At 45.8% G+C, this 11,842-nt stretch overlaps 2 protein-coding genes across 2 annotated transcripts; both read right to left on the bottom strand.

Annotated features, from left to right (window-relative positions):
- Positions 1-1,112: 1,112 nt before the first annotated feature.
- LOC127846276 (uncharacterized metal-dependent hydrolase YcfH-like) lies at positions 1,113-1,565 on the bottom strand. Its single transcript, XM_052377446.1, has one exon. It carries the CDS (start codon positions 1,563-1,565, stop codon positions 1,113-1,115), a length of 453 nt encoding a protein of 150 aa, XP_052233406.1.
- Positions 1,447-11,104, bottom strand: LOC127843615 (uncharacterized). Its single transcript, XM_052373302.1, has 2 exons — positions 10,918-11,104; positions 1,447-3,658 (listed from the first exon to the last, which is right to left on the bottom strand). The coding sequence occupies exons 1-2, from the start codon at positions 10,944-10,946 to the stop codon at positions 1,591-1,593; spliced, it is 2,097 nt and encodes a 698-aa protein (XP_052229262.1). The 5' UTR covers positions 10,947-11,104; the 3' UTR covers positions 1,447-1,590.
- Between the last annotated feature and the right edge of the window lie 738 nt (positions 11,105-11,842).

Here is an 11,842-nt window from a genome sequence, read left to right as displayed (position 1 = left end):
AAAATAGCACAAATAATGTAAAATGTGTTATATGCATGTATAACGATGAAACTTACCAACCACTCGACCAGGAAACATCTGTTGCAGACTATGTGGGATTCGGGATACTCTCCCACTGGTATCATATGCAGATCGGTGGTCACAAGAACGTACACAACATCATTAATGTCAGCAATATATATCTCCAACTTCAAACACACAGCTTGCAAAATCGCTGAATATTGCACAAAAGCAGCTTCGTTACAAACTTCCAGCAACTCGAAATCCACAAGCAGTCTCGTTCCCCACCCACTTTGACTTCGTAGCGAAGGCATGTTTTTTTTGGGAAACCGTTAACATCTCACAACTAAACGTATACTACGGAGATTGACAAGTTGAAAAATAAATTACTGTAATCACTTTCAATTTGCGCACTACGTTAAACTCCAGTTCCATTTTGTCTTTATTGTTGAAATGTTACTCTACACATTCGCTTTGAAAATAGCGGTTGGCGTGTTGTTGGTGTAGTGAAATAATGGTAAACCAAGATTACCTTTCCACATCAGTCGATGTGGATGACATCTAGGAGTGGTGCGTAGATAAGATATTTACAGATAAAAAGTAACAGTAACGATTAACACAACTTCTTCAGTCTTCAGCAGGATACACACACTGGGTCCCGGCGTTCTTTTCGTCAGACATGGCCAGCGGTCGGAACGGTCTGGTAACGGTTTGGCCATTTCACCACATTCCTCCCCATTTTATAGTCCTCCTCTGACCTTGCCAAGACATGCGACTACTCCAGGACCGAACAGTTGGATCCGTATCAACCACAACACTCTTTTAGACCCAACATTCGGATCTGTATACACCACAACACACTCTTAGACCCAACATTCGGATCTGTATCCACCACAACACACTCTTAGACCCAACATTCGGATCCGTATCCACCACAACACACTCTTAGACCCTATATTCGGATCTACCAGCAACATCCTTGACCACATTTTGTGATCAGAAGACCCTAACCCCATGCGCGCACTCCTAGACCCAACATTGGGATCTGCCTACAACACACCAAGACCCTAACCCCATGCGCACACACTTCTTCTCGCTAACGCCCGACCCTTTTAGAGGTTATACAAACGCCTGCCGTTCTCAGCAGTTGTCCGCAGAACCTCCTCAAGGGTCACCCGCCTTATCCGAGCCACCGCCATCGCCACCTCTCCCACGTATGCCGGAGTGTTAGTTTCACGAACACGGACACGCAAGTAAGGGGAATCAGTTTCCACCAGCAGCCTATCCGCCGGAATCCCTCGAACGGCAGACTTCTGCACCTCGTCGAAGCGTGCAGCAAGACCCGAAAGGCTGAAATAGCATCGAGGGAAAGCGGCGGACCAACCTAGCACCTGGTCAAGAGTGCCCGCAAAGCAGTGGAGATGTATTTTTTGTGTTGGACTGACGTTCTCCCTCATAAGACGGAGAGCGAGAGCACTCACCCCACAAGAGTAAGTGTCTCGTCCCCGAATATGAAGGATAACTGGTCGCCTAGGGCAGGCCAGCTCTAACAGCTTCACAAACATCACCTCCTGCTCGCCCCACTCACGCTCAGGCCGCTTCTGGTCCAAACCAATTTCCCCCAAAGCGATCACCCCCGTCCATTCGTAACTCTCTCTCAACCAGCTTCACAAGCTCCTCAACGTTCCCACGAGATGCCTTTGGGTGCACCCCAACAGCCGACCCGAAGCCGGTGACACAAGGGTATTCTCTAGGGTAACTGGGTGGATCGCAGTAATTTGCAATCCCCCCAGTAACCCTCACCCGCACTTCAGGCATAGGCCCTATGGAGTGTCCCACCAACGCCTCAAGGGAACCAGACCGAGTCACTTTGCAACTTCGGTCAAGATGAAAATGGCTATCGAAAGCGGTGAGTTCCACATTCCTTGCAAACACCCACTCAAGGACCACAGGAGCGTCCTCAAGTTCCCCATACTCAACACTCCCTCTCTCCGTCACTGACCCTGCCACTTGGGACTCCGACACATCCTGTGCACCTCCCATAACACCGCTCGTTACCCCAGTCAATCCAACATTCGAATTCGACTCTGTCACCCTAGTTTCTGATAACAGTAACTGGACTGGCCCGGGTTTATGTAGTTTATGTACCGACTCATTATCTATCCCCACACTGCAACTTGATCTGGGTCTCTGTGCCAACTCCGTTTTCTGAGCTGACCCAGTTACCCGAAACACTTCGTGTACGGGTTCGAGCTCCTGTATCGACTCAGCGCCCTGTGTCGATCCAGTCGCCTGAACCTCCATTGATACTGTAGACGATGGCCCTGGTCTTTGTGTCAGCTCAGCAGCCTGTGCCGACTCAGTCGCCGGGACCACTTTACGCCGACTAAACTTTTGAGCAACAAAATTATCTCTGAATTCTGGTCCGCACAATTTTAGCAGTGCAGCCATTACCCTCCAATGAAAAAGAAGTGCCCGTGAGTTCACACGTGCCACATGGAACACAGATGGTATGCTCCATAGAAATCTACGACACACCCTTTCTAGCCAAGCCTGATCTCCGTCATACAGCCAAGACCTTTCTGGGATCGCCAACTTCACCCTATGCACAAATAGCATAGCCTCATCAATGCTCTGGAGGCCCAGACCACCGATAAGACAAATAACACCCCTGAACCTAACGCGATCCAATCTCGGGTCCTCCCAAGCTTCCTGCCCAAACACAGGCGGAAGATGCCTTGACATCACATGAAGCCTTACCGACCCTGTATTTAGTCCGCACAACGGACATATTCGGACCCTCTTCTCTCCCCTCCCTTCATCATGTCTGGACCGTGACCTATCCCTGGCCTCCAAACACCCTTCCTCCTCCGTACGCCTAGACCGTCTCTCACTCCGGTCCATACATACGGGCCCCTCCACCTCAACTTCAGGCCGGTGAATACCGACCTTTCCGTCCTCAATCACAGGCCAACTAAACCCGACCTCTCTTTCCTCGACTACGGGCCAGCTAAACCCGACCTTTTCTACCGTTTCAACTTCCATCTCTTCAGAGTCCGAGATGATTATGACCTCCCTTTCTGAGCAATACTCAACCTCAGACCCCACTGAAACAGAGACATCGGTCTCTTTTTCGGGTTCAACCTTAACTCTTCCCAATTCCGACAATGGCAACTTATGGGATTCCAGCGATATTGGATTGGGGATGAGTACACCCACCTGGGGCTCAGACTTCACCACCATAGATCCCGACCCCAATGGCAATTCAGGGAAATCCACTGCGGTAGGAACCCGGGCAAGCGACAGACCCGCCTCAGGTAGATCTACTTTACCCCGTGACCGCTTTGCAGTCAGTGACGCTCCTGGAACTCCCCTGCGCCTCTGTGGTTCTACCAACACCCTCCTAATGAACTTATCGCTTAGGATGTGAATGCCGTACGCCCTCACCTCCCGAATAAACCAGAGTTTACCTCTCTTCCTGGCCATACTAACCTGGCCTTCTACCGCCCTTTCCACTCTTTCATGGTCTAATGGCAACATTGTACCTAACTCGATGACAAGGTCGCGCCCGGACACCCATAGCCTACCACGGTCATTCGCCTCTTCCACCTCCCGAAAGATATCTCGGCCATCAACACGCCCGATCCTGCACGACGCCCTGCAAGTATAAACCACGGAAATTGGTTAATCCTGTCAAATCATATGACTTAACATGCCCCACATGCTGGGCATGTATACAGGTCTATATCTTCACCTTCTTCCTCCGTGACTCCTACACAACGTCCGTGAAACCACTCCTCACATACGTCACATGCAATCATAAAAGAGCCATCATCTATTCCCCTACACGAACAGTATACGGGCTTATTTTGCCCATCATCCACCAGACCACAACTCTCCTTCTCACGAATCGCCCATGCAGGAACATTGTTCAATTTACAGATTTTCAAACGGTCATGATTCACATTGACCCTCTTTCCACGAAGTCGGACCTGGTACAGGAAAGCAGTAAATTTTTTTACTACTACCCCCGGCCCATTCCATTGTGGCAACAGCTTCTTAGCCTTCCCCTTCTTTCCTGCCACATTCAGCACATATACCAGGTCCCCCACCCGATATGTATTCCGGTATAACCTCACATCATGATCTCGCTTCATGTGAGCTTGATTCCCTCCAAGACATTTGCGAGCAGTTTCATGAGCTGACACCATACTTTGTTCCAGATTTTGGACATATTCCATCACAGGCTGTGCCTCATGAGGCGGCAATGGATAAACTAGTTCCGCAGGGGTATAAACCTCCCTCCCTAACATCATACGGTTAGCCGTGAAACCAGTACTTCTACACACTGCCGAACGCATAGCTGCCGCTATCTGCTGCAGGTTTTCATCCCACGTGTTTTGTCGGGAGCCCACATAGCAACGGACGGCATCCATGAGGGTGCGGTTATACCTCTCGACCTGACCATTAGTACTAGGTCGATAGGCTGTTGTCCTAGTCTTATTAATGTGCAACAATTTACACACTTGCGTGAACAACAGGCTTTCAAAGTTGGTGCCCCTATCCGTCATGATTTCCATGGGTATCCCATACCTACAGAACACTTGATTTACTACTGCCTCCGCAGTTGCTTCAGCTGTCTGTGAAGGCAATGGGATACACTCAACCCATTTCGTGAACTGATCCACAACCATCATCACATATCGATTACCTCTTTGCGTTAGTGGCAATGGACCTAGGAAATCTATGTGAACCCTTTCCATGGGAAGACCGGAATGAAACAGAATCAATTCGCCCTTAGCCTTTCGGTTAGGCTTTTTACTTACAGAACAACGAGGGCAACTGGATACATATTTGATAATATCCTGGGACATACGATGCCAAAAATATTTGGCCTTAACCCTCTCGATTGTACGTTGCTCCCCCTGATGTCCTGACATGGGAATGTCATGGTTCAAGATCATTATTTCTTGACGTAATTCCCTGGGTACTAGTAATTGGTGAAGATCTGTCTTCGGATCCAAGCGCCAAAGCAGATCAGCTTCCAACTTAAAACTTTGGCGATTTATCCAATAAAACTTGGAAGCTGCGTTAGCGAGAAACAGTTCTCCCTCAGGAGGTTCAGTACCATGCACCAACCACCTCCGGATAAACCGGAAGTCTTCCTCTGCACCCTGCTGTTCTTTCACTACGGTGTCCCGGTCTTGGACTGGAACAGCTCTATCGGTGTTCTCTAGACCCGGGGTGTCGTTGTTTTTGACCACTTGAATGGCTATCTGTGCTAGAGGAACAACATTATCCACCTCACTTATAAATCTACCCCACTGTTCCTCTGCCCGAGTACACTTCGGGCAACCACTACAAGGAAGTTCTCGAAGGGGTACACCATGCTCGTAGTGATCTTCCCCCTCCGGTACTAATCTTGACAGTGCGTCCGCATTGGCATGTTTGTTGCCAGGACGGTGAGCTATTTCCATGTCATATTGGCTCAACTCCTCCATCCACCGAGCTATCTGCCCTTGTGGCTCCTTAAAGTTCAAAAACCAAGTAAGACTGCTGTGGTCAGTGCGAACCAAGAAACGTTTGCCCAGCAAGTAATGACGGAACTGTCGCGTAAACCTCACTACCGCTAGCGATTCTTTTCGAGTGGTACAGTACCGCCGCTGTTCCTTAGTGAGTGCATATGACCCATAACAGATAACCCTGGAGACCCCGTCCTGTATTTGGTTAAGCACTCCACCAATCGCTTTATCAGAGGCATCGGTGTCAAGCACAAAAGGATCTCTCCGGTTAGGAAGTCCCAGAACTGGGGCTGATACTAGAGCCTCTTTTAAATCAATGAAAGCGGTCTTCTGATCATCCCCCCACTGAAAGTCTTTTACAATCTCGTACAATGCCCTCGACCTTCCAGCATAGTTTGGTATAAACATGCGATGGTAATTCACCAGCCCAAGAAACCGCTCTACATCCTTTGAACTAACTGGGACGGCCCAGTCTACCACCACCCTAATGTCATTTGGGGATAAACCCAAACCCTTAGGACCCACTATACGACCCAAAAACTCCACAGAGTGCTGGAAGAGTTCACATTTCTTGGGTTTCAGTTTAAGCTGGTATTGCCGTAACCTTAGAAATACCTCTCGGAGTGTATGCATATGCTCCGCGAACAACTTGTTCATGGCCAGGATGTCGTCCAAGAAAGCGAGAACGCTATTCCAGTTTAACCCCTGCAGCACTAAGCCTACCACTCTTGAAAAGGTAGCGGGTGCATTGCATAGACCAAAAGCCATACGTACGAACTCAAACAACCCATACTTGGTTGTGAATGCAGTTTTCTTTCTGTCCGACTCTTTGATCTTGATCTGCCAGTATGCAGAGTTAGCATCCAGCTTCGAGAACCATTTTTGGCCAGCCAACATATCCAAACAATCTTCGATCAGTGGCAAAGGATATACATCCTTCACCGTGACTGAATTCAGTCCCCTATAATCGACACACCACCTCACCGACCCATCGCGCTTCCGAACCAACACAGGTGCGGAGCACCACTCCGAGTTTGAAGGTTGGATCACACCCGCATCCAACATCTTTTTAAGATGACTCTCCTCCTCAGCAACAAAAGCCACGGGGGTTCTCCGCATTTTCTGCCTAATGGGTTTGGCATCACCAGTATCTACACAATGCTCGACGGCCGTGAAATTTCCTAGATCATATTCGTTCATAGCGAACACATCCTCAAACTCCTGCAAAAACTCAGCCACCTGCGCCTGCTCCCCTTCGCTCAAGTTTAAACTCGAACGCTCATACAGATCCAAAAGATGATCTGGCACCGTGATAACTTTATCACATACAGCCTCCCTTATCACATTTATCGAGGTCAGCTCCTCTGGAACTGGTCTCACCACTCGCACCTCTTCTGCCCTCCCTACCAACTTTCCTTGCTTCATTCTTACATTGTGATCCGACAGGTTCACAATGGGCAGCTTAAGGCCAGCTTCACTGATATGGACTGACATGGGTACTATCAGTTCACCACACTCAGCCTCAATTGCAAAAGTGCCTATCGGCTTACCCAAGGTACACTTAACCATGGCCAACGAGTTAGGCGGAATAACAACAGTTCGAGCTACCTTCACCTTTGCCACCCTTGCCTCAACTAACCCTCCATCTTGAGCCATGGGAACTATCTGACCCTTAAGGCTCATGGTAGCCCCGACTATGTCAATAGTAGCTCCATGTTTTTTCAAAAAGTCCAGCCCTAGCAGCATGTAATCTTCAATAGGCGCTACATACACCCTCTCTTTAAACACCATATCTCCCAGTTGAATAGTCACTGGTCCCACTATCGAACCATTCATCTGCAAACCTCTCCCAGCCGTTTTCATAAGCACTTGTTCCAACACCGGAACTTTCGCCGACAGCTGAGCTATCACTCGATCCGAGACCAATGTTACTTCAGCTGCCGTGTCCACCACCGCCTGTATCACGAGGCCATTCAACTTCACCTCAACCCGGAACATCGAGTCAGATTTAATCTGCCTGATTATAACCGGTGGGCCCTTATCATAGCGGATCAGGTCGGGACCCTCTACCCTGACCCCTTGCCGTTTAAATCGGCAAAAGAGACTTTTTTCCCCTCTCTGGGGGTATCATTGCTCCTATCTTTCGTGGCATTTGGACATTCCCTAGCCATATGACCCAGCTCGTTACACTGGTAACAGCGGTCATTCCTCACTGGTGACGGTGACCTACTTCTGAGCTTAGGGCAGTCCCTTTTGTAATGTCCTTGCTCCTTACAGTTGTAACACTGACGCCTAGATGGAGATATAGAAGGATTTCTGATGGGCCTTGCCAACAGCTGGTCAAGCTTCCCCATCAGAAGATCCAACTTCTCCTCTAACCTTTCGCCTTTCTTTTCTAAAGCCACCACCCTCTCTACCAGCCTGTTCTGCTGTGCCACCTTAACCTCGGACACCTCTACTGGTCCTTCACACTCTACCTTTTTGACCATCTTTGGTCGGCCATACATCAACCCATGAGTGTGGATTGCCCACTTGAGCTTATCTATAGCTTGTTCTATAGACACAGGCCTTTGATTAATAACCTGTTCGCCTGCTTCCTTCTCCCTTGCACCCATGCAGAACCTTAAGATTGATTCTTGTAGCATGTATGCTTCCGGCAAATCTCTATAGGCTTTGCCCGCAAGGGTCAACACCCTATCAGCCCAGTCATCTACTGACTCTTCCTCCCCCTGCCTAGCACTACAGAATGTTACCCTTGCCGTTTCCGGCAGGTCGCGGTAACCAAATCTCCTTTCCAGTTTGTCTACTACCTCATGGTAGCCAAGCTCTACCTCCCTATCCATGACCAAGGCATAATACTCACTTGCCTTGTCTGTCAAGCATAGACACAAGTAATCTCTTTTCTCCCTGTCTTCCCACTCAAAAATGCCAGCGTATTTTTCAAATTTCGTCATGAACGCTTGCCAACTTCCCCGACCATCATAAATTAGTGCCTTAGGCAGCGATTGCAGCTTCGACTTATGCTGGCCAGGAGCTACAGCTCTCTGGACAATAGTTGCTGCAGCGGTGTCGCTTGCGCCATGTCCCGCATGTGCAACAGACCGTGAAGCAACACGAGATGGTGCACCGCTTCTGTCCACCTGCGGTGCAGGTGTTACTGGTGTAGAGGTCACATATCCCGACTGAACCGGTGGCATCATGTATGTCATTGGTACTGGGTTGACTGAGTCAATTAATTGACCCTGCCCACCCACCAACATGTATTGAAGTTGTCCACCTTGTGGCCATTGACCAGGCTGTACCCCATGCGACATAGCATGAAATTGCACGGGGTACGTCCCATGTGGCATGGGCATTTGAGCCATTACTTGGTGAGGGCCAGCTTGCATACCATGGTTCACTGACATATAAGGTGTCGGAGCCACAGGCCTATTTTGAACAGAATGGCCTACTGATCCATGCTGCCATCCTAATTCTACCTTAGGTTGAGTTGCAGCCTGGTGCTGCACAGGCTTAGGCGTGAATGCCATTTGTGTGGGTGTGTTTGTCCCATATGGCCCAGACTGTTCCACCGACCCCTTATACCACAACGCCTCTGTCTTGTGCTGTGCTACTTTAGGCCTTGCACCATGATCTACCACCTTAGCATCAGATGATTTCACATATGATGAAGGGGGTCCACTGAGGTTGGCATTATCAATTGCTGCCGACACCCTCGTTATCACATCTTGGCCCAAATTAGTGACCGGTTCAAGTACTTCTGCATCACCAGATTGATCAAACACCTTATCTTTCTCCATCTCTTTATAGACCCCTTCTTGACCAACTATCCCGATCATTGACTCACCTTCAGATTTGCTGAACGTGAGCAAGGACCACAATAGCGGAGATGACCTGAGATGCGGTATGGTTGCCAAGTCATATCGAGTTATTCTACCATGCAATTCCCTGTATGTAATGATAGAATGGGCCACTTTAGGACCAATACCCGGAAGCTCTCGCAATTCATCCTCAGACGCAGTATCAACATCAACAAGCTTTGTACGGTCCATGATTTGAAATTATGTATTTAGTTTAATTATTCTTTTAAAGAAACCGGAATAACTACTATTTCCACTAGCTGGTACACGAAAAAATTAATTTTAAATCAACGTACCCAAATTTCACACAAAAAAAAAAAAAAAAAAAAAAAAAATATTTATTGGATAGACTACGGTAATGCACTGAATGGGTGCGCTCATGAACAAATTTTAAGTGTACGGTAATCCGCCAAAACCTTTCCAATATCTCGTTGGACAGAATATTTTATTCACATTCCAACGAAATCAATGTTGATACTTGGTTTGTTGATTGCTATGAATAGCACACAACAAGAAATATCTACAAATATACAAAATATGCAAGCTACAATATGAAAAGTGCACACACTTTTAATGAAATTGTGATCTAATCACGAACAACGTTTAATGCTGTAAATAGATTATTTATCTATTTGAAATCAGGAATTCACTAGTTAATGCCTTTTAACTAATGAAATTGGTATTGAATTACAAATGAATGTAACAAGTCTCTAAATGTATAGTGAAATGTTACAAATAAAGTATAATTTTAGAAATTCAATTGTTATAATTTGAAATTGTTGTGATTGTAATGTCAGTTGTCTTCACTACAGATTCCTGTAGGAAAACACTAGAACATTTTATTTATGAAGAGACTTTAGTAATTGAACACAGGTCAACACAGGTCAAACATCATATAATAAAAAAATGGCAAAAGGACTTAAAATTCAATAAAAATAATCAAATGCAATACAATTCAATAACACTGTTTAGATAACTTGATTTGACGTGTTTGGACACTTAATTAAGTTTCAATATCACCGAAAATTCTCAACAATAAGAATTAATAATGGCGAATATGCGAAACTTTTGCAAAAAAAAAAAAAAATTGGTTATGTGTACATGAAACACGAGTTGAAGTCAATGTGGTTATTCGCCTGACTGTAGGCAAATAAATGATAGTACAAATGGGTAGCTAAATATAGATGTTAAATGGAGCGAATATATAAAAAAATTACAATGGAATTTACATGGTTGAAATCACCGCAATTGTACGTAGTGCAACCAACGTCGAAATCAGCTAAATAGCTGACAAGACACGACGTAATCGGTTGAAATTAATTCCTAATACCTAAATTGCAATGAAGAAATAATTAATTAATGAAATGCATACAGTTAAAATAAAACAAAAAGGACAAGTTTTCTTGAAAGTGTTTCAAAATGGCCGACTCGACAATTCAGAAGTCAAAATTTCTGACTATTTTAAAAGTCAAAAATACAACGGGTTCGGAGCTCGCAGCGCCAATTGTAGTGAAATAATGGTAAACCAAGATTACCTTTCCACATCAGTCGATGTGGATGACATCTAGGAGTGGTGCGTAGATAAGATATTTACAGATAAAAAGTAACAGTAACGATTAACACAACTTCTTCAGTCTTCAGCAGGATACACACACTGGGTCCCGGCGTTCTTTTCGTCAGACATGGCCAGCGGTCGGAACGGTCTGGTAACGGTTTGGCCATTTCACCACATTGGAGTATATGTACATGTCGAATGTGTTAATGTAAAAACTATTGGTATTGTGTTTTTTAGTGCAGACATTGTATTTAAGTTTCGATTTCTAGCTTAAATTTATATATTTTGTTAAATAATTTGCGTTTAAATGTGATTGTTTGTTGCTTACTTGCGAACTATTTTTTATGTGTAAATATGCATAGACGCTAGTGGATATGTAATCAGGTTACCATATTTACAACAATAAAATTTAACGGTTGTTTGTTTTTGTTTGTTTTGTTAATATTTTCTAAAACGTATGCTAAACGCAGGATGAAATTATTAATTAATTTTGGAATAAAATCGCATTATGTATTATTTAAAATCAATTTTGAATTGCCTAGCGCGTGAATTGTCTCCTGGGGTGAATCGTCTTCCGGCGAGAACTCATTTTACAATAAAAACCCACCACTTTTTCGCGATTTAATCAAAAACTAGATTTTTCCCAGGTATAACGCCTACGCCAACAGGTAGATCGCATTCTTCTCCATATACATGTCAAATTTCAGCAAAAGTTACCGACCAGTTTTCAAGAGACCCAAATCGCAGTGATTTGCCCCAGCTTAACGGAACTTAGCCCCCTTTATCATTCGTTCGAATGAACGTCATCAATGATGACGTCCAATACATCACTCATTCCATAAAGAATAACGAGCCCAGAAATATGAACATGTGAATATTACTAGAGTTGCGACACCTTAAGGGTT

Source organism: Dreissena polymorpha, chromosome 9 (assembly GCF_020536995.1).
Source record: "Dreissena polymorpha isolate Duluth1 chromosome 9, UMN_Dpol_1.0, whole genome shotgun sequence".
Lineage (NCBI taxonomy): Eukaryota > Metazoa > Mollusca > Bivalvia > Myida > Dreissenidae > Dreissena > Dreissena polymorpha.
Note: the sequence above shows the minus strand (reverse complement) of the source record. Positions and strands in the feature narration are given on the sequence as shown.